Source organism: Furipterus horrens, unplaced genomic scaffold, assembly GCF_987537825.1.
Source record: "Furipterus horrens unplaced genomic scaffold, mFurHor1.1.pri manual_scaffold_11, whole genome shotgun sequence".
NCBI classification, from domain to species: domain Eukaryota; kingdom Metazoa; phylum Chordata; class Mammalia; order Chiroptera; family Furipteridae; genus Furipterus; species Furipterus horrens.
The window spans coordinates 12,096,530-12,122,001 of NW_028327181.1; the positions used below are offsets into that span (position 1 = coordinate 12,096,530).

General features: G+C 50.6%; 1 protein-coding gene across 1 annotated transcript in view; it reads left to right on the forward strand.

Moving 5' to 3' along the window:
* Positions 1–25,472, forward strand: part of KIAA1671 (KIAA1671 ortholog) — a 172,642-nt gene that overhangs the window by 40,577 nt on the left and 106,593 nt on the right. Inside the window, exons 2-4 of the mRNA XM_090290567.1 lie at positions 11,790–13,406; positions 15,243–15,330; positions 17,938–20,751. Coding sequence (XP_090146693.1) covers positions 11,845–13,406; positions 15,243–15,330; positions 17,938–20,751 — 4,464 coding nt within the window. The 5' untranslated portion in view covers positions 11,790–11,844. The remainder of the gene's footprint in view (positions 1–11,789; positions 13,407–15,242; positions 15,331–17,937; positions 20,752–25,472) is intronic.

The window sequence follows — 25,472 nt, forward strand, 5'->3', positions numbered from 1 at the left end:
TGGGCTCAATCCTCTCTCTGCCAGCTGTTCTAACTGCCCTTTCAAGCCTTCCAGTCAAGTTTGTGAGGATTGTGTCATAAAGGAGAACCAGTGAAGTTCCCTGAAAGGGCAGGGCCAGCCAGGGGCCCTGTTTATGGCTTCTTAGACATCTTTATTGGGTCTGCCTCGAGAAGAGGCTGAGAACCCTAACCCCTGGAGCTTTGAATTAAGTGAACAAGAGGTGTGTCTCCCTTAGCTGTGAAGGTCCATTCTGCATTTATCCAAAGCTCTAAAAAAGGTGTATGCATTCCCTTTCACCAGCCAGTCCACTTCTAGGCTGAATTTTTCCCAGGAAAGTAATTGCATGTGTAAGGGACAAAGAAACTGGTGACTCTCAAACCAGAGTAGGAAATAATTAGCAGCAAAGGAAAAATGTAATTAATTCTCGAATCAGGGGGTCTCTGAGTCAGAGTCAACAGTATTAGCATACCTACAAGTCAAGGAAGTGATATTTCCGCAGCTCAGCGCCAATGCATCTGAGATCAAAGGGGAAAGATATTCAGCACCAAACACCAGGAAATGGGAAAATGTAGCTAGACAGCTCAGCAAACAATTTAGGAAATTACTACCCTCAGATAGATTGTAACCGATAGATTGTAACCGATAGATTGTAACCGTGGAGTATCCGAGCATGGAGAAACAGAGGAGGAAGAGGAGTGGGGTGGCTACTTGCGTTAGTATAAAATGGGCTTCCTTGGTCTACGTGGGTGTGCGTACCTTTGCTGTGCACCCAGCTCTGCAGACCTGTGGATAAACAAAGCTGCCTCTGCTGCTGAAGTCCCATGTCCCGGTCTTTCTCTTGTGAGCGTTTCTCACCCATGTGGGCGATCACTGGGGGATTCGGATGGTCCGCGGTTGGAGACGACCTGACGATCCAGTGGTTGGGGGTGGATTTATCCAATGATGGGCTCTCTGTGTAACAGAATATTACACAAGCATTAGAAACGGCCGTATGGGTTGTGTAGCTGTGGATGTGGAAGGTGTTCATGACATATCTTGAAATTAACATAAAAAAAGCAAGTTCCTAAATAGCATGCATGGTCTGATTTCATTTTCCATTTTTCAAAAAGTTCCCAGGTATGTGGGAAATGCACACGTTGATGTATATCAGAGCTCTGGATTTGGGGTTATGAACAGCCTTTCTGCTCAGCTGCATTTTTAAAATTTCTGAAGTTATTATGTGGAGCACCTGAATAACTCTGGTGGAGGAGTGGGTCACAGCCAGAACCGTGTAAGAGCTTTGGGTGTTTTAAAGAGGGAAATGTCACATTCTTGGCTGGGTCCAGTTTCTCAGGGGACTTTTCCAGAGTCCGGAGCAGGCCTGACAGCTGGGCTAAACAGATTCTGTGCCATCGCCTCAACTTTGGCTTGATACCTTGGAAAAAGCCATAGGGCATATATGTAAATACATGGGCTGTGTTGTGATAAAACTTTATTTACAAAAACAGGCAGGGAGCCCGATGTGGCCTGCAGATGACAGATTTGCCTGTCCCTGATCCTGGGGTAAAAACCACGAAAAAAATGCAGCTTGATGAATGGTTTCAGCCAGTTCAGAAATAGCACAAATAGCAGGAAGGAACAGGCCCAGGAAGATTCAAAAGGCGGATGTTTAAGTAGAGGCGGAAAGCTAAGTTGTAACATTCTTCCTCCAGACCAGAAGTTGCCCCTGACAAGGGGCATGGGGGTGAAGCAGTTCGGGTTATACTTTGGGGTGACGAAAATGCACATTAGCGCGTTCAAGGCTCTGGAGAGTCTTGCTGTAAGGAAGCTAGCTTACCTCCTTGGACCCAGAATTCCCCCAGCCCTTTTAATAAACCACAGAACCCTTTTGTGGATGTAAATATGTCCTTTCCTACATCTGGTGGCCCAGGGAAAGTTTGAGAAGACCCCCCCTCAAACTTTTCCTCTGGATTCCAGAGTCTGGAATGTCAGATGAGCTGAACCCAAATTCATTTCAGCTCGAAATTTACACGGAAGTCAAGGCTATGCTAATGAAGGCAATTCTTACAGAAATCGGGCACACTCACTAGGACGCTTAGCTCTTACTATTCTGTCAACGGGGGAGTAATAATTTTATGTGATCCCCCCATAATTTTCTATTGAGCAGTAGTTGTTTAGAAGGAATCGTGGGGGACCAGGAGATTTAGAACACGTGTCTGAGAATCCGGAAAGCGGGGCGCCACGGGGATGAGGCAGGTGCAGAGGAAAGGGGATAATACAGACCCGATGAGTCTGGGTTAAGCCAGATCAGAATCGCAGAATCTTTAAAGTCACAGGGAATGTAGTGACCCCCTTGTTCTACCTCTTGTTTCACCTGTAGGGTGACTGAGGCCAGAGCAAGGGGGGCACATATCCAGGCTCCCATTGCAAGTTAGTGGAGGCGCTGAGACCAAAGCTAGGTGAGGGACATGTTGTTTGGATCCATATTTAATAACTCTCCAGAATGGCAAATCCGTGGAGGCAGAAAAGCAGATAGGGGTTGCCAGAGGCTGGGGGAAGGGGTGGTTAGGGAGGGAGGAGTGACTGCTTCATGGGAACCCGGTTTCCTTTGGGGTGATGACAGTGTTTTGGAACTAGATGGTGGTGATTGTTGCACAATATTCTGACTTGACTAAATGCCACTACGTTGTATGCTTTGAAATGGTTGGAAAGGTGAGTTTTATGTGGTGTGATTTCTACCACAATTCAAAATAAAAAGGATGATGGAATAATTTATCATTCAAATCTGGACACTTTCGAGAGTGAGAAAGGTCTGTCCCAGGTAAACAAGGAGGTGTGGTCACCTTGACTCAAACCGTGCAGCTCTGGCTCTCGGACCAGGTTTCTGTGCTCTCCAGTGTGACTCTGGCTCGGGTTAAAAGAGCCTGATTTGTAGAAGGTTGTACCTCTTGCACTTGTCACCAAGACAGCCTTACACAACCCCAAGTAGGGTAAGGGAACGGGCTCACACTATTTCTCCCACACCTTTGGGCCTTTGTACAAGTGTTTCCTCTTGGCACCAACCTCCTCCTTTGCGTGGCTGGTTCCTACCAATCTTAGTTGATATGTCACCTCCTCCAGGAGGACATCCCTGACTACTATTCCTTTGGGCTTTTTTTAGTCCTGCTTTCTGCCCCCATCAGGCACTACCTGATGTTTAATTTCCTCCACCCCCACTACGTTGTATTACCCATTGCGATCAGGAACTTGGTCTCTTTTGCTTCCCACTTCATTCCCAGTGGGGATGGGGGGCATAGCCCAGTGCAGATCATGGGGCCTTTTCATGGATATTTGCCTATGGGCTGAACATGGTGATTAGAGTTCAAGCATTAGGCTTCCTTTACATTTGATTTTACTTTCTTACTTTTTTCATGGTAAAATATACAGAGCATAGCCCTGACTGGGTAGCTCGGTTGATTAGAGCGTCGTCCTGATATGCCAAGGTTGTGGGTTTGATCCCCGGTCATGGCACATGCAAGAATCAACCAATGAATGCATAAATGAGTGGAACCACAAAGTGATCTCTCCCTGTCTTTCTCTCCCTCCCTCCTTCTTTCCAAAAAAAAAAAAAAAAAATCAATCAATAAAATAAACTTTAAATATACACAGCATAAAATGTATCATCATAAGTGTTTTTGGGTGTACAATTCAGTGGCTTAAGTTCATTTACATTTTTACTCAGCCATCAGCACCATCCGTCTCTGGAACTTGGCGTCATCTCCAGCGGAAACTCTGTCCCCATTAAACACTAACTTCCATCCCCCAGCTCCTGGCCACCACTGTTCTACTTTCTGTCCCTGAATTTGGCTGCTCCAGGTATTTCAAATAAGTGGAATCAAACAGTATTTGTCTTTTTGTGTCTGGCTTGTTGCAGTTAGTGTGGTGTCTTCAGGATTCAGCCATGAAGCACAGGTCAGAATTTCCTCCCTTTTCAAGGCTGACTAATATTCCATTGTATGGATGGATAGACCACACTTTGTTTGCCCCTTCATCCATCAATAGCTGATTGGGTTGTTTCTACCTTTTGGCTGTTGTGAATAATGTCGTTTGGAACATGGGTGCACAGGCCTCTCTCTGAGTCTCTGCTTTCAGTTCTCTGTCTAGGAGTGGGATTGCTGGGTCATAACGGTAATTCTGTGTTTAATTTTTTGAGGAACTGCCATGCTGTTTCCACAGTGGCCACACCATTGACATTCCCACCCATGGGGCACCAGGGTTCCGACTTCTCCATATCCTCGCTAACACTTGTGTTCTGGTTTTTCTTTTGTTTGTTTTTGTTTTGTTTATAATAGCCGCCCTAAAGGGAGTAAAGTTTCCTCTGCATTTGAACATCATAGAAAGCAGTTGTTGTAGTTAAGCCCATGTGAAGTTTGGGAGAAATCTGACAGGGAGGGAAGGTGGGGAGAGCGTGACTCCAACCTCCCATGGTCAGGGTCAGGGTTCAGGGGTCAGGGTCAGGCCGCTGCATGCCTCCAGCTTCAGTTTCCTCATCTGTAAGATGGGGGTCATAACAGGACCCTCTTCTTTGGATTGTTAAGCGGTAATCCTTGTAAAGCACTTGGCACAATGCTTAGTAAATAATAGTTACTTTTATTCTTAGCTTTCAGAAGTTCTGAAAATGGGCACGAGAAAGCCGTAGAAGCCCTTCATTTTGAATTGAGGAGGAGTACGCAGGGCGGAGGGAAATCTCTGGTGGGGAGGGCTGAAAAAGAAACCTATTTGCTCAAACAATATTAATGGAAATAAAAGAAAAGGGAATTTTAAAACTTACAACCATTCCGCCCCAAGTCCCTGACACTTATTTTTTTTTCATTTGTCTCTTCTCTCTTCCAGACCTTGACCATAAACAATCTTTGCTGTTGTCACAGCCTCGAATAGGAAAAGATATCCTGTCACCCTCCCCCAACAGGCTTATCATAAGTGTTTTCTACTCAATTGCACAGACCTCTCTCCCAACCCTCACCTTCAAGAGCTGCAGAATAAGCCCCTTACGCGTCGCTGAGACACTTTCACTGTCTGTGCAGGGCATGGATCATTGTTGAGTTTTTGCTCTCATTGCCATGGCAACCATTTTTCTGATCACAAAGTCAGGATGTGTGGTGTGACGGGATTTCTTGTCGCTTGTGACGTTCTGGGCAGACTGGGAACCGGAGGTCTGCTGTCTGCCAGCCTCGCAACTTCTGTGATATTTCAGGAGTGCTGGGCTTTTACAGACGAGGGTTATCACCCTAAATCCAGGCTATGCTATTCTGCACTTGCACAGATAGCTCTACCATGGATATCTTGGTGTATGTGGCTTTCTCTGCCTTTAGATTGGGATAAGCTTTTAGAAGTAGGATTACTGAGTCAAAAATAAATGCATATTTTTGGGGTGGGGGTCTATCGGGGAAAAACAACTGATTAGTAGTCAGAAGTGTTCACCCTAGTTCTGCTTTTCACTGACATGCGATCTGGCTCATTTTCTGAACTGCGCTTTTCTCTTCTGTAGCATGGTAATAATTTGAAAAGCACAAGGTTGTTGAGAGTATTAAATGAGAGAAGGCACAGAGTCCCTTGGTATGGTGCCTGACTCCTCATGGAGTTTCAAAAAATATTAGTTGAAAGTGAATATTGCCAAATTGCTTTTATGACATACGTTGGCCCTGGGAGCAGATGCGCTTATCAGTTTCTTCACACCCACGCCTGCATTGGATATTATTATTTTCTTCTCTCAGGGATGTTCTCTCTTCAAGTATTTTTTGCACACTGACTTTATGTCCAGTATGGTCAGACCTTGGGAATATAGTTGTGAACTAGACCCAGGTCCCTCCTGGCCAGGAGCTCCCTGGTCTAGTGGAGGAAACGGAGGCAGATACCAGGTGTGCAATCTTTGCTGGGCTAGGGAGAAGCACAGGGAGTAAAATAGCAGGGCACCCAGGAGGCATTTGAACCTGCCTGGAGCATCAGGGAGGGCTTCCTGAAGGGGGTGGCAGCTTGGAGCTGAGAACTGAGGGATGGCTAGACATCAGTCAGGTAGTAGCAAATGGCACTGTAGAGGTTTGAAGGTGAAGAAAAGCACAGCGTGTCTTGTGACCTGTCTGGGGTTCATTGTAAGTATGTGAGTTCATGTGGGAGACAGACGGGCAGACAGAAAGGGAAGTGTCGATCGTTAGACTGAAGCCTGTTAATGAAGAGGAGGCAGATCCTGCTGGGCCTCAGGGAAGGAGTTTGATCTTTATCCAGAAGTCGGTGGGGAGACTGCATGGGCTTCGGGCAGGGGAGTGAGGTAGTGGTGTTTGCATATCCGAGAATCACTCTGGCTGCTCTTAGGGGAATAGATTGGAGACTCCAGCAGAGACAGGAATGTCAGTGAGGAGGCAGGCTTTAAATGTTCCTTCTCAGTGAGGTTTTCCCTGGCCACTCTCTCCTTTATTGTCATTCAACTAACATTCTATATATCTTGCTTATTTATGTTCATGTTCTCTTCCCCTCTTCTTGGCTGTCAGCTCCATGGGAACAGGACTTATCCCGAGTATCTGGCCCAGAGCCTGGTATATAGTGGGTGCTCAGTAATTGTGTATTGGAATGAATAAATGAATGAATGAATGAGCTAAGGATGCAGCCATGGGGATAGAGAAGAGAGGATGCCTGCATTCCAGTGACATGAGACATTGGGCTCTTTCCATCCTGGGGCCTGTGGGTGGACCAACCACACATATTTCCTGCAGCCCAGCCCTTCTGGGAGGACATGGGCACACACGTGGCCCTTTGCACAGTGTGCCACACAGATCTGCAGACTTGGGAGCCCAGGTCACATTCCGGAAGGCGCTGGAAGGTGTCAGGACTGGCTCGCACCCCTCACCAGATGGTGGCATTCCCAGGAAACAGCCCCCAGAGATGGCTGAGTGAATGACTAGTGAGCTCCCAGATCGCAGTGAAGGGTGTAAGCATGAAGAATTGGCAGCAGCTGTTAGAAAGAATCAACGCCTCTGAGTCTGAGCGAAAAGCTGCCGCACTGTTTGGTTCTGAATGGAAGCGCTTCTCTGGCTCTGTGCGGTTCCCTTGGATTTCCCGGGAGACCTTGGGTTCCACGCTGTCCCCAGCACCCAGCCCAGAGCCAGAAGGGTGGACAGATGAATGCTCTTGAATGGCGCCTGTCTAATTTCAGCAACTATTGGTCTTGGTGACTCGGTTCCCAGGAAAAATGGGAATTTTTCTCTGCCTGAAGTTGCAGGAAATGGAATTTTTAATTTTGCAAATTAATTCAGGAAAATCAAGCCGGTGGACTTGGCAGGTTTAGCAAAAGCAGAAACATACCCATTGCCATCCCCTGCTTGTGGTGCTTGAGGTCGGACGGACATGCCTGTCTCTCAATCTCATGCAGCCTCCTGACATCCCAGGTCAGCCTTGCTCCTCTTCTGTCCTCCAGGGCAACATCCATGATGATTAAAAAGAGATGGCTCACACTGGGTGTCCCAGCTTTCTCCAGGAAGCTCTTGATTACCTGGCTTTAGTCACAGCACAAATATTTTTAAAAAGAGCAAGCGAGGACCTGGTCGGGTTGCTCATTTGGTTAGAGCACCGTCCCGATACACCAAGGTTGTGGGTTCGATCCCCAGCCAGGGCACATACAAGAATCCACCAACGAATGCATCAGTAAGTGGAACAACAAATCCACGTTTCTCTCTCTCTCTCTCTGTCTTCACCTTCCTCGCTCTAAAATAAATTTTAAAAAATTTAAAAAGAGCAAGTGAGGCCCACTCCAGGAATGTGTAGCATCTTGCCACTGTGTGAGTGCACTTCCAAAATGTTCTGGGAGCGACTCCTATCTCTTAAATTAAGCAGAACATATGTGACACATTGAAAGTTGGGTTTTAAAGCATCTCTTTCAGTAAGTATCTCTGTATTTTATAAGGGGTTAAATGAAATCCTGAGAATCATGGGTTTCTCTAGGTTTGAGAAAGACTTCAAATTATTTAGCCATTCACTCTGGTAGTTTAAAAACTTTTTTTCCCTTTGTTCATTGATTTATTAATTAATTCATGGATTTGTTCGCGCAACCATATTTACATACCAGGCATTTTAAGTGGAAACTTGAGAGGAAGCCCTGAAATGTTAAGCAGATTATGGATAACAGAGACACTGCTCTGGTTATGAGAGGCTTTTGTCTCTCATCTTCCCCTTTTTCCTTCCCTGCAACATGGCTACTGGGTTTGGTGAGCCGTTGATCCGAGGTCAGCAGCAGTTGCTCTTGGTGACTCCTTCCCTGGAAAAGCCGTACAGAGAAGCGTTCATTCCACATGTGGGCAGATGAGCTGGTGTGACAGCGTGGCTTTAATATATGGTCTCAGCAGGTGTCTTGACAGTGGCCTGTCCCAGACCCTGGGTCTCCTCCCTGTGGTCCAGCGAGACCGGTGAGGTCTCTTGGTGAGGTTGAGCATCCAGCCGGACTCTCCTCAGCTCTTTGGTTCTGTCATCCTATAGCACTTGAGCTATGGCCACCCCGTAGCTGGCCAGGGCCAGAGAAACTCATCTGACGTCCTAGAGTGTTGAGTGTCATGAAAGTCATGATGTCTATACTTACTCAGAATCTTAAGAGGAGTGGGGGAAGGGCCAGGAGAACATTTCTTCATTCATTTATTTATTCACTCAGTAATTATATACAGTATTCCCTCACTTATCGCGGGTATTACATTCTAGACAACCCGCCCCCCGCGATAGGTGAAAATCCGCGAAGTAAGAACCTTACATTTATTTTAGTATTTATATATATTTTAAGGTTTTATAAACCTTTCCCACACACTTATAAACCGTTCCCAGTCCCTTATTAATCTTTCCACTCCATTAGTAACCTTTTCCACACTTTTATAAACACTACTTATGTTCCTAATCATATTCTACACTCTAAACCTATATAACTTTAACAACATACGTATACAGTACCGCAAAATCCCACAATATAGCGAAAAATCCATGATAAATAATTAAATATAATATCTTAAAAAATCCTGTGATACAGTGAGGCTGCGATAAGTGAACCGCGATATAGAGAGGGACCTCTGTAGTTGGTGCTATTACAGGCCAGGGCACTGTGCCGACTACTGCGACTTGGGGTGCCCCCTGGGGGCTGACCTTGGAATGAGAAAGACTGATGGGAAGTTTCATGCACTATTAAATGTAACCGTAGCTATGATGAGGCCTGCCGAGTATCTGGGCCTCCATGGACAGGTAGGAGGGAGGCTGTGCTAGGCTGGAGAGGGGCAGGGCTGTCTGAGCTGTGATCTCATGGGTGGACCTGTGTCTGAGCAAGAGAGGCATCTTAGCAGGCCCAACATGTGCAAAGGCCCTGGGGAGGCACTTGAGAACCTCCAAGAGATGCAGTGTACACGCACCACGGAGTTGGAGAACCAGGAGAGACAGCTCCCAAATCAGCCTGCACCTTGAGTGTTCAGGAGTCACCTTCTCTAAACCGAGGGACCCTTCCAGGACCACCACTCCCAATTCTAGGCAGTGAACCCTTTTAGTCCTGTGCTCCCATGTACCCCTTTATGAACCATGGTGTTTATTGCCCAGTGTTGTGATTGTTTGTATGTGTGTGTTTCTCACATAAGACTCTGAGTTCCCCAAAGGCAGGGGATATTTTTTGTTCACTTCTGTGCACATAGTAGGTGCTCAGTAAACATGAATCAGAGGAACGGGGGAGATTTCTGTGGAGCCCCTACTGTGGACTCGGCACTCCCTCTGCACGCATGTACTTAAGGCTGCAGTACTGAAAAGCCGAAGGGAGCGTGCGTTTGACAGGCTGCAGGAGACGCCAGCAGATGCCGTTGGAGCTCCGAGCTTCTGCCTTGTCTGTCTGTGCACATGCCGCTGGAACCCGGGACTGAGGCTCTCATCCTGTGTCTCCCCAGACCCGCTGACGCTCAACCTGCAGGGACCAGCCTTCCCTCCCCCGCCGGCGTCTGCCATGGCAGCGTGGGGACAGCCCTGTGCGTGATAAGATGTGACACCGTTGGCTTCCTCGGGCAGTCCCACGTCCCCAGCCAGGGCCCGCCAGCTCTGGTGAGTGGGGCTGGAGTGTCGTGGGGGTGGAGGGCACCTGTGGGTTCTGCCAGGGAAGTTCCGCTCTGTCCTCGGAGTCCTGTTCTTGTCCTGCCTGTCCCATGTGGGCTATGTGTGTGTCCCCAAGCAAGGTCTCCAGAGGTCACTGGCTCTAAAGGTAAATAGTCCCGAATTGGGACAGGATGCTCGGTGTCCACGCAGGTGGCAGTCTGCCTTTCTCAGATTCCCCGATTCTCCATATCCATCACTCTCTTCTGCTTCTAACATGTCTAGACAGTGTTCTCTGGTTTGAGAAGAAGGAATCTGTTAGCACCATCGAGCATGTAAGGAAGAGAAAATATCAAAATCTGTCTTCCTGCAGACTGCTGAGTGAGTCAGAGCACGGGGCGGGTGGGGGGCAGCAGTGAGGGGCCCCAGGAAGGGACCGAGAGGCTTGCACTGAACTGAAAGAAATACCTCCTACTGCTAGCCCACCTAGATGGGGCGGACAGGGTGCAGTATTTTGGGGAAAGGTAACTGTTGTGAAGGTAGGGACAGCGCAGGGAATAATCAAGAATACTGACTTGTATGGCACTTTTTAAGACCCGAAAGGAATAAAATATAATTGCAAAATAAGGCAGAATTGATCCGATTGAAGACTTGAGGTCAAGTTTCAGCTGTGTGATGTAGGCAAGTGGGATGACCTCTCTGGGCCCTTTCCCTTTATAATAGAGCTACTGAGAACACCTGCCTCTTGGGGTTGTTGGAGGGTGAACGAGACAGGAGGGCTCCTGACTTGAGAGAACAGGTCATACACAGCTGGGTGAACACCGGGCTGTGCCCGGGCCGCAGAATGAGGTCTGCTAATCATCGTACCCACTGAATAGGGTTGTGAGGATGGTGTGATTCATAAAACACAGGGAGCCCTTGGCTCGCCTGGAGGCCTCCTCCATGGTTTGCCCTCCCCATTCGAGTCGCTCTTACTGAGACTGTGAAGGCAGCCAGCGTAAAGTAGGCGTTCACCAGAAAAGAACCCAAAAGCAAGTAACAACTGTAGGTGAGTGAAAAATCAAGATGGCTTCTTTAGAAAGGCACCTGAAGGGTCTGGTTGGTGGCTGAGGCTTGGGTTCAGTGCCATTCACCAACTCTGTGACCCTAGGATCACCGGCTTTGGGTACCTGTGCGCTGGGACGGTCACATGCCCTCTCTGTGCACGGTGCTCAGTGCAGGGCTGGGAGGAGCACCAGCTGGGACGCGGATGCCTCTGAGACGGGGAAGTAGGTAGGTGAGGGGAGCGAGGGGACCCGAGGATGCTGTCACCGGGGCTCGAGATGGAGCGCGCAGAGTGGGTGTGGCGTCCAGCCGGGTTCGAAGCCTGGCTTTGCGTCTTCTTTTCTGAGTGACTTTAAGCCGGCCGCTTGGTCCCTCCGAGCCGATGTCCTTATCTGCACAGCAGAGATAGTGCCCTTTGACCCTAGCAGCTGGCCTTGCGATGAGCTGAGCTGGGCAAGTCCGAGAGAATGTTGGCGCCTTCCGTCCACCCTTTGATCTGGAAGGACTTCAGAAACGGCCCTCCAGTCCACTCCCCCTGCCCAGGGCTCAGCGAGGCGGAGAGGCTCGCCTGGGCTGGCCCGGGCTGGTCCGGTGAGGTCAGCAGGGAGCTGCTGTCCAGGGCTCTGGGCTCCGGTCTGTTTCCACCCAGACCCTGACTGCATTTTAAACTTACTTTGTTTTGTTCTGCTTTGTCTTAGCAGCGGCTTCTCCATTTTGGATGTTTCCTCTCCCCATGGATCCCCAGCCATAACCATGGCGACGCGGGTCGAGGTCGGCTCCATAGCGTCCCTGACAGGAGTGCCAGGCCTCGGTGACATCGCCAAGGAGGAGACCCTGCAGCGGACCTACTTCCGCCAGGCCGGCGACGCGTCCGGGGCCCCCTCAGCGCGGCCCCGGGAAGGAAAAAGCCCCCTGAGGAGCCCCGCACGTTTGCTCCCTCTGCCGAGACTCTCCCCCAAGCCCTTCTTCAAGGAGAAGGCCCTGGACGTGAAGTCCCCTGTCGCATCCCTGCGGCCCAGCCCCACCAGGCCCTCTCCTTCCTGTGGGTCGCCCCAGGACGTGGCGGCAAAGGATCTGGGCGAGAGGATGCCCAGCTTGGGGGGGCAGGAGGCGGGGAGCGGGGACAGCCCGCGGAGAAGCTCGTCTCTGTTCCATAAGGCGGCCTTCCTGCGGCCCGGCCCCAGCACCGTGATTGTCTTTGAAACCAGCAAAGCCGGCCCTGCGCTGGGGAAGCGGGTCAGCGAGGGGGCTCAGGAGGCCAAGGCAGTTGCGGCTCAGGAGAGCCCCCCGGGCTCGCGGCCCGAGGTGGCCGCCAAGCCCACGCTGCTTGCCCGAAAGCCTGGGGGGGCCCTTCCCCGGCCGGCTTCCCTGTCACAGGACACGATGCCGACTGCCACCCGAGAGGAGCCAGGTCCAGCGGAGCCTCTCGCCAAGGCCAGCGGTGTGGGGGACACGGGCTGCCCCGCCGGGGAGCCCAGGCCTCGCCAGAGGAGAAGGCCGGAGTCAGCCGTTTTCACGGACACCGTGCAGCCTCAGAAGCCGGGCCCAGGCGGGGCGGCCGTGGTGGGGAAGGCGCCCCCCACGCCTCCGGAGAAGACGTGGGTGAGGAGGCCCAGGCCCCTGTCCATGGACCTCACGGCCCCGTTTGAGAGCAGAGAGGCCTTGCTGAAGAAGGTGGCCGAGGAGGCCACAGGAGGCCCCACCACCCAGCCACGGGGTTCCGAGAAGGCCAAGCTGGAGCCCAGAGATGGTGGGGAGTGTCTGGGCAGAGCCGAGGCTCCCCCCAGTGACCCCGATGCAGACTTCTGGGAGGTGGCCAAAAAGCTCCGGGAACGGAAGGAGAAGGTGTTTTCTAAGCAGCCGGAGCTGGGCAGCCTCAGGACTGCTGGGGGCTCAGCCAGGGTCGCCGCTGGAGAGGACCAGAAGCCGGGGGCAGGGAGAGCCAAGCCGGACGGGGAGCCGGAGAAGGCGCCCGAGTCCCCTTCGCCCCGGCCGGGGAAAGGCCAGGACAGTGCTGAGGTCAAGAGCAGAGTGTCTGATGGGGAAGTCCGGACGAGGGGCGAGTGGGCCTCCGGGGGCAGCGTCAAGAAGCGCCTCAGCCTGTTTGGGGAGGAGAGTGCCTTCGCCTCGGCCGTGGCGTCTGAACCCCCACTGGCCACCCCTGAGTCCCCATCGGCTGCTCCAGAGCTGGAGAAAGCGGGGGTGAGCGTCCAGGAGCGCATCAGAGGCTGGGCCACCGAGAGCTCCGAGGCCAAGCCGGAGGTCAGAAGGAAGGCGTTCCGGGTCCGGCCACTGTCGGCGGATTTGACCAGATTGTAAGTGGGAATGTCCCATGGGGTTCGCCCTGTGCCTGATCTGCCTCAAACCGTCCCCCACGGGCCCCCAGGATAAGGAACTGCCGGACACCTCACACCTCTTTGTGTTTACCTGCAGCCTCAGAGGAGGAGCGGGCCAGCAGTGGGCCAGCAGTGGGCCGGGAGCTCGGTTTTCTTGTCCCTCCTCATCTTTGCATTTGGGAGATGTGCCCATTTCACAGACTGGGACAGGAAGGGCGAAGTACCGAGAGGAAGTCAGGAGCCCCATGCATTCCAGCCAAGCCTGTCCCCATGGCTGCGCTTCCCTTTTCTTAAGTCTCCGGACACTTACTATATGGCCGAAACCCCCGGCCTTCAGCACAGAACTAGATGGGTCAAGATCACTTGGGCGAGTCGCCTCCCCTCTTGAGCTTTGTTTTCTTCGTCTCGTGATACTGAGACCTTTCTTAAGGGTAAGGACTCAGAGACATAATGCAGGGAATCACTCCACCCATGGGAAGCCTTCAGTGCACAGTAGCTCTAAATGAGATTATTAATCCTGTTCGTTCATAATGATTTTCTAAGCTTGCCCAGCCTCTGATGTCTCTTGTCCTTTTGTTTTCCCACAAGTGGCTTCTTGGTTACAACAGGGAGATGCCACTGGGCGTGTCCAGCGGCTCGGTAATGACATGCATACCACTGACGTGCTTTGTCAGGGATGGAGCTCGCAGGGGGCAGGACCTCCGGGCAGACGGCCCTCCTAGGCCTGGGAACTAGGGCAGCCAGCTGGGCCAGAATTAGACCACTGGCTCTCAGCCTTTGGAATCACCTGGAAAAAATACCAGTGTCTGGGTCCCACCTCCAGAGATTCTGATTGATTTGGTCTGGGGAGAGGGGCTCCTGTCTTGGTTGTTTTTAAAAGCTTTGCAGGTGATTGTCATGTGCTGGCCAGAGAGCCCCTGAGTTCAGATAACAGAGAAAGGGGCACTCGGGTCAGGGGCCCCACTTGCCTTCTCTCCCTCATTGCCTTGGATTATTCCCATTGGACAGATGGGTAAACTGAGGCTCCAAGTGTGGGTTGAGTTTAAGAGGTTTGGTTTCTCTCCTTTCTTTTGTCTGTAGCCCCCACTCCTGAACTAATGTTTAGGTATCCATTCCAAGGAACTTTCCAGAGATGGAAAACTTCTAGCCCGGAACTCCGCCTTCTTCCTCATCCCCTTCACAAGTGGGAGAACAGGCCCAGAGAGGAACAATGACTTGGCCAGAGCCATCCGGAGAGGCAGGGACAGGCCTGTGCCCCCACACATTCCATGACAGCCCACTGCCCCCAGTCCCGTGGCCGGTCTGCAATGGGGCTGCTCCGGTGCCTGTGGCTGGCTAACAACAACCATTAATTATCCCTCCCGGGGCATCCGTACTCTTCCCTACCCAACACCCTCATGTAGCTATTAGAGCTTCCAGTGGCCTCTTATCCGCCCTACAAATGGCGATAGGGAGGCGTTAATTATCCCCGTTTTATAGATGAAGAGACAGAGGCTCAGGTGAGGTCACAAGCCCGACCCAAGCTCCCGCAGTGGGAAGTTGGTCAGCTGGCACTAGCACCTGGGTCTCTTCAGCCAGGCCCGGGGCTCCTACCACCCCCATGATGTTGTGTTTCAGGTAGGCTGTCCCTGCTGGGCCCTTCTCCGTTGGTTTGGTGACCAGAAACGAAATGTCTTTTCTCAAAGCAGATCATGCACGGTTGCTTTGATGATCTCCATGCTGATTTGACCCCTGGGTCCCGAACTGGTTATGGGGTGTGGGGTGGAGGGAGTCACAGCTGCTGGCCTGTCCAAGTAACTTGGATCTCTGTACCAGGTTTTCAAGTTCAGCTTCAAGCAATGAAGTCAAGTATGAGAGGTGTTTGGACCTGAGTGGCGAGCTTGCTAAGGGACCGAGAGAAAAGGTAAGGAGCCATTGTGTTTGGCAGTGGGTACTTACACTTCCTGGAAGAGGTTTCATGATCTGCAAGGCCCAGAGAGAATCAGAAGCCCCTTATGGACAATAAAACAGTTCCTCCTTTAATGCTGGGGCTTTTAGAGTCTCTTCTGGCATGATGGGTCTGATTCCCTGTTCCATGGTGTTCAATGAACTTTATAAATGCAATAGCTGAGTATTTATTTTTTCTGTGCACAGAGGAAAAGGGACATGGCTTTCCTGTGTAAGAATGCCTGCTTTATTAAGAATTTAATAAAGGTTAAAAATGTTAATATGCCCTGGCCAGATAGCCCAGTTGGTTAGAGTCAGTGTCATCCCAATACACCAAGTTCGCGGGTTCGATCTCCAGTCAGGGCACATACAGGAATCAAGCAGTGAATGCAGAAATGGGTGGAACAACAAATGGATGTTTCTCTCTCCCCCACCCCGACTTGTCCTCCCTCTCCTTTCATCTCCCTTCCTCTTGTTCTCTAAAATTAATAAATAAAAAAATCTTTAATGTTAGTAGAAAACCCCTCAGTTTCCCTAATTATGGTCCCTGTTGCATTCCCAGGCCTTTCACCTATCAGCAGAAGGAGGGAAATTACCAGCAATTAAATTACTCAAAAAGTATCTTTTATTTAGTTTCTCTCATCAATAAAAGCTTATAAAATAACTCCTAGGTGTAACTGGTTTGTGATTAATGCTTTCTGCAGAGTTGTAATTTTTTAAAAAACAGCATTATGGAGGTATAATTGGCATACAGTAAACTGCACCTGTTTCAAGAGTATAAGTTGATGAGTTTGATGTATGTATGTGCACACCTGTAAAATTCCCATTACCATCAAGAGAATGAATATCTCCAGAACATGGATGTATCCTCTTCATGGTCCTTCCCTCCTCCTCCTCCTCCTCCTCTTCTTCCTCCTCCTCCTCCTCTTCTGAAAAACCACTGATCTGCTTTCTGTTACAATAGATTCATTTGCATTTTCTAGATTTTTTCATAAATGGAACCAGTGCCTTTCTTTTGGTCTTCCTTCTTTCACTCAGAATAATTATTTTGAGACTCATTACATTGTAGCATGTACTAATAATTCATCCTTCTTCATTGCTGAGTAGTACTCCATTTTATGGGTTGGCTACAGCTTACCCATTCACACTTCGATGGGCATTTCGGTTGTTTCCAGTTTTGGCTCCACTGTAGTTCAGTGGCATTAGGTATATTCTCAGTGTTGCGCAATCAGCCATCATTGCTGTCTAGTTCCAGAATTTTCCATCACCCCAAATGGAAACCCCTTACCCAGTCACTTCCCATCCTACACCTCTGGCTCCTGGCAACCAGGAATCTACTGTCTCTGTAAATTTGTCTGCTCCGGCTATTCCAGATAAATGGAATCATACAACATACAGCTGTTTGTGCCTGGCTTCTTTCACTTTGCATGATGTTTTCAAGGCTCATCCATGCTGTAATGTGTATCAGGACTTTGTTCCTTTTCCTGGCTGAATAATATTCCATCGCATGCACAGACCACATTTTGCTTATCCATTCCTCTGCTGATGGACGTTTGCATTGTTTCCACCTTTTGGCTATTGTAACTTAGGCTGCTGTGTACGCTGGTGTACAAGTTTTTGTCTGAACACCTGTTTTTAATTCTTTGGGGTATATATATCCAGGAATGGAATTGGTGGGTCCTATGGTTAATTTTTTGTTTCACTTGTTGGTGTAGACTTATTTCTAACAGAAAAAATGACTAAAAAATTATAAAATATTATAAAAATCAAATAGAACCAAAGTGTGTCAGATTAAAAGATAAATTTTTCATCCTTATTCCTTTGATTTATATCTCTTCTCCACTGTTTACCTACCTGTGTATACCAACAGGTATAGTATGTTGTAACTATACTGTTCTGCAGCCTGTTTTTCTCCCATCAGCATGATGTCTTGCGTGTTCTTAGCTGTCACGGCATGGGGACCCAGCCTGTTCTGTGGATCCTGGGTCCGTGCGGTATTCCACTGTTCAGCTCGCTCAGGATGTACTTGCCGCGGCCCTTCGGGGGGATGCTGATGCTGTCTGCGTCTGTTTGCTTTCACAAACCATGCTGTCGGACCGTCTTGCTCATGTAGACTTGTGCTCATGAGCAAAGAAGGAATCCTGAGAGGAAATTGGCTGGATTAAAGGCACTGAGAATTTTAAAGTCATGATAGATATACTGAATTGTCCAAAAACGTCATACTTATTTATGTTCTCTCCAACAATATACGCGTGTCTGTTTCCCCACGGCCTTGCCCACACTAGACGGGTTCCATCTTTAATAACTCTTTTAAATCCTCACCTGAGGATATGTTTTCATTGATCTGTTTTTCTACCCACTGGTGCATTCATTGGTTGATTCTTGTATGTGCCCTGACCAGGATTGAACCTGTAACCTTGGTATATCTCAGGATGATGTTCTAACCAACGGAGCTACCTGGCTGGAGTCACTGTTGGGATTTGATTTTAAAAGCAGCCCTTTCAATCACCTCACCTCTTCCTTCCCATTTTATATTCTTTAACCCAAGTTGGACTGTTTCTTCTTTTTTATTTTTATTTTTCAGCAAAAGGGAGGGCGTGATTTGGATGGAGCGCCTGCTCCCAGAAGCCGCTGGCAGCTGGGGACGTTCCGGGAGAAGTCCAAGCAGACGCAGCGGAAAGACAGTCTAGTCCCCAGCAGCTGCTGTGGGGCCAGCTCAGTGGGGACCCTGAGCTCCTCTGACAGCACTCCAGAAGATGACGGAAGCTTCCAGACTGTGAGGGCCACGGTGTTTGAGCATCACGTGGAGAGACACACTGTGGCTGACCAGTCAGGTCGCTGTCCACCAGCCACACCCCCTGGTGCTGTGACCCCTGTCCCTGAGCCCAAACCTAGGCCCGAGAGAGGCTCGAGGCTGGGGAAGGACCCTCCAGAAAAGACAATCCTCCAGAAAGAGAACTCCAGGTGGTTTGAAAACCACGACACAGAAAAATTGGGACGGACTTCCCTCTTGAATGGGGACCCCAAGCAGTATCACACGCCTCTCCCAGAAAAGTACCCCCTGGGCGAGAAGCGTAGTAACAACCCCTTCATTCCATGCTCGGAAAATCCTCCCAGGTCCCAGAGGGTGGAGCCCAAGTATGACATCGTGCATGCAGTGGGGGAGCGTGCGCATAGTGAGGCTGTCCCCACGGCGCCCGAGGAAAAGGCTGTGACGCTCCGGAGTGGCAGGGCCCGGCTCTCGCTGAAGGGGCGGCAGCTGTCCCCTGAGGCCACCCCTGCTAACCCCGAGTGCAGGCTGGACAGTCAGGCGGGATCCGTCCACAGGGCCAGTTTGATTTGGGAAGCTCGGGGGACGCAGGAGGTCAGTGGGCTCAACCCTGACTCGCGAGAGCCAAAGGACACATTCGGGGGCCTGTCGCCCAAGTGGAAAGGTGGAGTGGCTGGCCACTGGCATAGAGCTTCGATAGTGGCCAGTGATGAGAAAGGCTCGGAAGTGAGTCCTGACGTCACTGGTGAGCGCTCAGCCAGGCCCTGCGGCACTGAGGCCACCGGTGTGAGGACTGTCCAGGTGGCTGTCAGGGAGACCCAGCACCAGGGGCCTGAAGGGGCTGGAAGCAAGCCAGGAGGCTGTGTTTCAGCAGGAGAAAGGGGTCCTGTCTGGGGCAGCTCTCTGGACCCTCCTTTCAGGGCTAAGGAGGAGCCCTCTGACGTCCAAGCACGGCCACGTCCTGATGGGCTGATGCAGAAAGCGCCCCTCATTGCGGCTGCCAGTGAAGGGGAACCGAGGCCAGCCCCAGCCCAGGAGCCCGAAGTCAGGATGCGGAAGGTGAGCCCCACCGACCAGAGATTTGAGAGGTGGAGGCGGCGGACTTTACCCTACGATGTGAAGTTTGACGAGTTCAGCTTCCTGGCCCCAGAACACGCTTCAAAGGTGGAGCAGAGAAGCACGGATTACCCTGGCTCCACCGCAGGTGCCTTAAGGAAACCTCAACCATCCCATAATAGGGTCTCCCAGGAGGGAGACCCAGGTGTTTCAGGGGACCCAGCTCACCCAGCAGTGAAGCCAGGGTCATCAGTGGAACCCAAGGCGACATTTTTTGCAGTGACATATCAGATTCCTGATACTCAAAAAGCAAAGAGTGTTGTTAAGTCTGGGCCCAAACACTTGACAGACCATTCTAGAAAAATGGCTCCTCCTCCATCTCCTCGTCCTTCAACTTCTACCTTGGTTTCTCTCAACCCTGAAGAGCCCCTGGAGAATGTGGGCAGTAAAAACTGGACTCAGAGTGGACAGCGTGACAATGCAAGCGCTTCCAAGGCTCTAAAGCCAACAGACGTTCCGTCACCTCTTGGGGACAGGACTCTGGATCTCTCTACAGAAAGAATCATTGATGCTGACACTGTATGTAGCCATCGGCGACCAGAGGACGGCACCGGTTTTCAGAATGACTGGAGGGATGGTCGAAACAAGACATCCCCCAGGAGTGCTCCCCAAGCAACCCCAGCTTTCAGAAGTCGCCCGAAAGCCGGCGATCTCCTCGTCAGAAGGAAGACTGAGGTGGTCAGTGAGACGTTCCCAGGTAAAGTCAAAGGTGGCTACAGATCCAGCGTTCTTGACATTGATGCCCTGATGGCCGAGTACAAGAAGCAGGAGGCTCAGGAGCAGGTGGAGCGCTTGCCCACGGAGCCCAGCAGCTCATCTCAGGAGAGGCCCGGCCAGCAAGGTGGGGTGGAACGGAGGAGGAGGAGCCTGAAGGAGGGGCCCGAAGCGGAGGGTCTCCGGAAACAAGCCGGTTTTGCTGAAACGAACCACAGTTTTGGTCCTGGCCCTGGCAAGCAGCTGGCAGAGACCCCGGGGGCAGCCCCGAACCCCAAACTCAGCTCCCCTCTGTGGGCTCTGCCATACTCAGCTCCTCCTGAAAAGCATTCAGGGGCCTCTTGTGGCCCTGGGGCTCCCAGGAAGAAGGTCTCAGGAATCTCTGAGGAGGAAACAAAGACCTTTGCTAGTAAACATGCCAGTGTGAAGGATCAGAATTACCCAGCCGCCCGGGAGGAGCCGGGTGCTGGAGCTGGTGTGTTGCCCAAACCCTCCCCAGCTGACCAGAAGAAAGGGACCCCAAGGAAATCCAGTGAGAGGGGAGAGGAAGGCCATGTGGCCCACTGGGGTGACCGCCCACAGCACCATGGCAGGTCACCGCTGGATGTCAAAAGGGCCTATTCGGAGAAGGGCCCTTCTGCCAAAATCCGAGAGGGCCTGTCCATCATGCAGGAAGCCAGAGAGAGGAGGCGAGAACAGCCCAAAGGAAGACGCAGCCTCCCTGGAGAAAGTTCGGAGGCCAAGGAGGCCCACATGGGTCCCTGTTGGCGGGACTCGGGGACTCGAGACAGTCAAAAGGTGAGTATGAAGGCTGTTTTCGTGTTGTCAAATGTTGGTTCAATGGGAAGGCCATAGGCATCAAGCTCAGAACCCAAGTGGACCAGGTGGGTATGTAAATGAGTAGTTAGGCGGGGTGTGAGACTCCAGGGAGTGGTGGGGATTGTGGCAAGTAGAGAGCTCATGCCTTATATGAAGGTGCTGTTGGTGCTTAGTTCCTGTTAGTTCTTGACAAGTGAGGATGGTGGTCCTGAGATGGCAGATCTGATTTATCAAGAGAATCTGAAAGAAGCAAACATTTTTATATGTAATTTTCTCATTGTGAAATGAGAACAGCTTATTAAAAATGCTGTTAAGTCTTAAAAAAAAAAAATGTGTCTGCTGGCTCCATTTAGCCACTAGTTTGAAACCTCTGGCCTAGAATGATGATAATAGTTACCATTTATTGAGCATCTGTTATATTCCAGTGAGTTGGTATCAAGTTCATTATTGTATCCTGGTATTCAGCATCTTGCTTGACATTTTGTGAACATTTAAGAAGTAGTTGTTACACATGTGAATGAGCCATCTTATGTGAGCCTCACGACAATCCCTCTTTGTGGTTTGGGTTTCCACGGAAGCAGACCCTTGCAAGTGGTTGCTTCAGGAGGCGAAGCCCAGAGGAGTTGCTGGGCCAATGGAGCAGCCAGGCAGGGAAGGGATGGCAGGTGCTAAAGGTACCCCTCGGGGCATCTGACCTTCATTCTCGCTGGAGGCCCCGCGGGAGCAGCGCTGATCTTTCCTGAGTTGTGCTGGAACCTTGGAGTATTTTTTTCCTGTCCGCTTTTGTCTTTGCCCGAGGCTGTTTCTGGGGCCGTTAACATTCAGACCCTTCCATCCTGCCTGGCACCTTGCTCAGTGGTGGAAGGTAAAACCCTCATGCAGCAGGACACCTTTGCCATGGGTATGTGCTTGGGTGTTGGGCAGGGCACCCTCAGCATATGCTGTGATTATGGTCGTCTTGTACAGAAGAGGGGAAGAAAACAGGGTTCAGAGAGGTTAAGTAACTTCTCTGAGGTCACACAGCACCAAGTGGCAAAGCTAGTATTTGAACCCAGGTCTGGCCTGATACACAAGCTTTCAATTAGGCCATTTGGTGGTGAATGAGGGAGGGATCCATGAAGGTGGAGAAGGAATTGGAGGCATGAAACCATCTTCAGGAAGCTTTGGCTCTTAGTGGGGAGAAGGGACCCAGGAATCCACGACCAGGATATGATATGGTGCAGAGTGAGGCACTGGAGAAGAGGTCCAGAAAGGCATTGTAGAGGAGGTACTGGCTTGAGCCCACCCCTGAGGGCTGGCTGTGAATTTGGGTGGGCTGATCAGGGGAGGTGAGGCTATTCCTAGAAAGAGCATTGTGTGTAAAGGTTTGGAGGTGGGATGAAGCTTGGCATACTCTGGGGGCAGTGTGGAAACTGACTTAGTGCCCCACAGCCCAGCCACCCACGTGACATAGCATCAGCAAACCAAGGTCCAAATCCCTCCTCTGCCAGTTACAGACCGAGTGATTAAAGGCAGACCCTTTCACTGAGGGCCTGAGCCTCAGCTTCCTTGTCTGTAAAAAGAGAGTAAGGGGTCCAACCTGGAAAAGGGATGCTGTAAAAATGGAACGACAGGATTATATCAATAGAGAGCATGAGATGGAGGTTTGCCCAAGATTAGGGGTGGGCGAGTGGTGGAATCTGGCTTTGAACCCACATTTCTTCCATTTACCACATTCAGCCATGTGTTTGAGTCTCTACTCTGCCGCTTACCAGCTCGGTGTAAAGCAGTGACTTAGCCTCCCTGAGCCTCAGTTTGCCCACCGGAGTTAACAGGGATCCCTGCCTCAAAGCCCTGTTCCTCGGCTGAATGGAGGTAAAGCGCCCAGCACGTGCTGGGCGCCCAGTGGGCGTGAGCTCAGGGCCTGCGCTCAGGGCCTGCGTCTGGCTTCTGTAACTGTGCTTCTCGGGAGGGGTTCACCAGTCCCCACCTCCAGGCTGTTACTGTGGGAACACTGGGAGAGGGAAGAGACCGTGGAAATGTGACACGGAGGCTGTGTGCCAGCCGCCTTGGGCCCGCCGGCCGTGGGGGGTGTGGCACCGTGTGGGGGCCCCGCCTGGCCCTGGACGCCCGCCCGGGTGTGCGGGCGCAGCAGTGCTGTCGTTAGGGGATCCGTTTCCTCGCGAAGGCCTGGGAGGCCTCGGACCAGCTCCTCGTTTCTCTTCTCTCTTGCCCAGGGATGTTTTGTTCTTCATCTTTAAGAAATAAAGATCAATAAAGCAATGCACAAATATTGGCTGTTGAAAAGCGTCCCCCTGCAGCCCCTTCCCTCTCCCATGCCCCAGGTGCAGCCACGGTGACAGTTTCGATATCCTTTGGGACTCGCCTGCCCTAGAGTTGCTTTTCAATCATACGTATATTTATTTATAATTGTTCTATTGGCCCTATTGCAGGAGGTAGTGAATGCTTGTGTAAAATTTAACATGTTATAGAAACATGGTTTAGAAAGAAAACCTCGCCCCAATGGATGAATCTGGTGCATGAACTGGGGTACGTCCCCCCCTCTGCCCCCCGACTAATGGCTCTCAGTCTAGTGCAGCTTGCCCCCAGGGCCCATCTTTTGTTGTCATAACTGGGGAAGAGTTTGCGCCTGGATTTCTGTGGGCAGCCGGCATCCCCCAACGTACAGGACAGCCCTTGCCACACAGCGAGAGTCATCCAGCCTCAAATGTATGGAGCTCCAAGGCGAAGGAACCCTGGTCTAGTCACAGATAGGGTTTTTGGGATGGGGGGGGTGTTAAAAATATTTTGAAGTTGAGTCTGATGATGGTGGCAGAACTCTATGGATATGTCCTGATACCTTCCTCCACCGCGCCCACGAAAACCCTGTACCCACAGCAGTCATTCCCAATTCCCTTAATACCCTCCAGTCCTGGACAATGATGTATCTACTTTCTGTCTGTATCGAGTTGCCTATTCTGCACCTTTCATATACATGGAGGCACACAATGGTGGTGCTCTGGGATGGGCTTAGGGTAATGTTTTCCACGTTCATTCATAGTGTGGCCTGTGTCAGTGCTTCATTCCTTTTTATGGCCAAGTAGTATTCCCTTGTATGGTTAGACCACATTTTACTTATTTATCTGTCCATCAGTTGATGGGTGTTTGGGTTGTTTGGGTTGTTTTCTTTAATTTTATTTATTGGTTTGAGAGAGAGACAGAGAGGGACACACAGAGAGAAACACTGATTTGTGCATTTATTGGTTGATTCTTGTGTGTACCCTGACCAGGGATCGAACCGGCAACCTTGGCGTATTGGGATGATGCTATAACCAGCTGAGCTACCCCCCCCCCCCCCACAGCTGGGTTGTTTCTGTTCTTTGGCTGTTAATGAATAATGCTGCTAGGAACATTTGTGTCTGAGTTTTAGAGTGTCATATGTTTTTGTTTCTTTGGGTATATGCCCAGGAGTGGCATTGCGGGCCACGTGGTAACTAGGTTTCACCTTGAGGACCTGCCAGGCCGCTTCCTGGGGCAGCTGCACCACTTCACATCCCCACCAGCGCCGTGTGAGGGCTCTGATTTCTCTACATCCCAGCCAACATGACCTCTGTCTTTTTGATTCTAGCCACCGTAGTGGGTTTCAGTGAAGTGATACCTTCACATGATGGTTTTGCTTTTTACTTCTCACTGAGCACCTTTTCCTGTACTTACTAGTCCTTCGCATGCCTTCCTTGACGTAATGACTATTCAGATTCTTTTCCCATTTTTAAACTGGGTTATTTGTGTTTTTATCATTGAGTGGTGATTACTCCTTATCTGTTCTAGATACAAGTTTCTTATGACATACGATTTATGATTTGTAGAAGTTTTCTCCAATTTGGGTTGTGTCTTCATTTTCTTAATGGTGCCCTTGAAGGCATAAAAGGTTTTCGTGTTAATGAAGTGCAGTGTATTCGTATTTTGTTGCTTGTGCTTTTGGTGCCATACTAAGAAGCCCTTGCCTAATCCAAGGTCAGGAAGATTTATGCCTATATTTTCTTCAGAGTGTTTTCTAGTTTCAGCTCTCATAGTTAGCTCTTTGATCTATTCTGAGTTGATTTTGGTATATGATGTGAGATTTGCAGCATGTTTTGAAGGCAAAGTCTCTGCTGACGGGGTGGACGGATAGAGGCACATAGAGGGCAGCTAGCGGGTCTGGGCCTGCCCCCCTGGGGGATGGGCATGGTGGGGGAGGGGCAGTGTGGAGGAGAGGAACTGGGAGGCCTGCTTTGCACACGTGGAGCTGAGATGTGTGTGAGCGGCCAGTGGAGACGTTGAGGGGGCAGTGGGAACTACACATCTGGGGGCCCAGCCTGGAGAGACAATCAGGAGCTGTCTGTGCATAGATGGATTTGTTTAAAGCTCTGGGGCAGAAAAGAGATGGCTCTGTGGCTGGCTTGGGACACACCTGCCTTTAGACCTTCCCTTGAGATGTGGGGGATGGGGGCAGACAGTCTGAGAAGGACCAGCCAGGGAGGTAGGCAGAGACCCTGAGAGTCTCATAAGGCATCAAAGAATGAGACTGTGAGGCAAGGGACACACAGATGCTGTGTGTCCTTAAGCAGGTGCTTCTCCTCGCTGGTCCTTCTGTTCCTTGTCTGTGTGGGGAGAGTGTGAGACATGTAAAATCCAAATTACGGAGTCTGTATTTACTGGCCTGTGAATGTATCCCCTATATA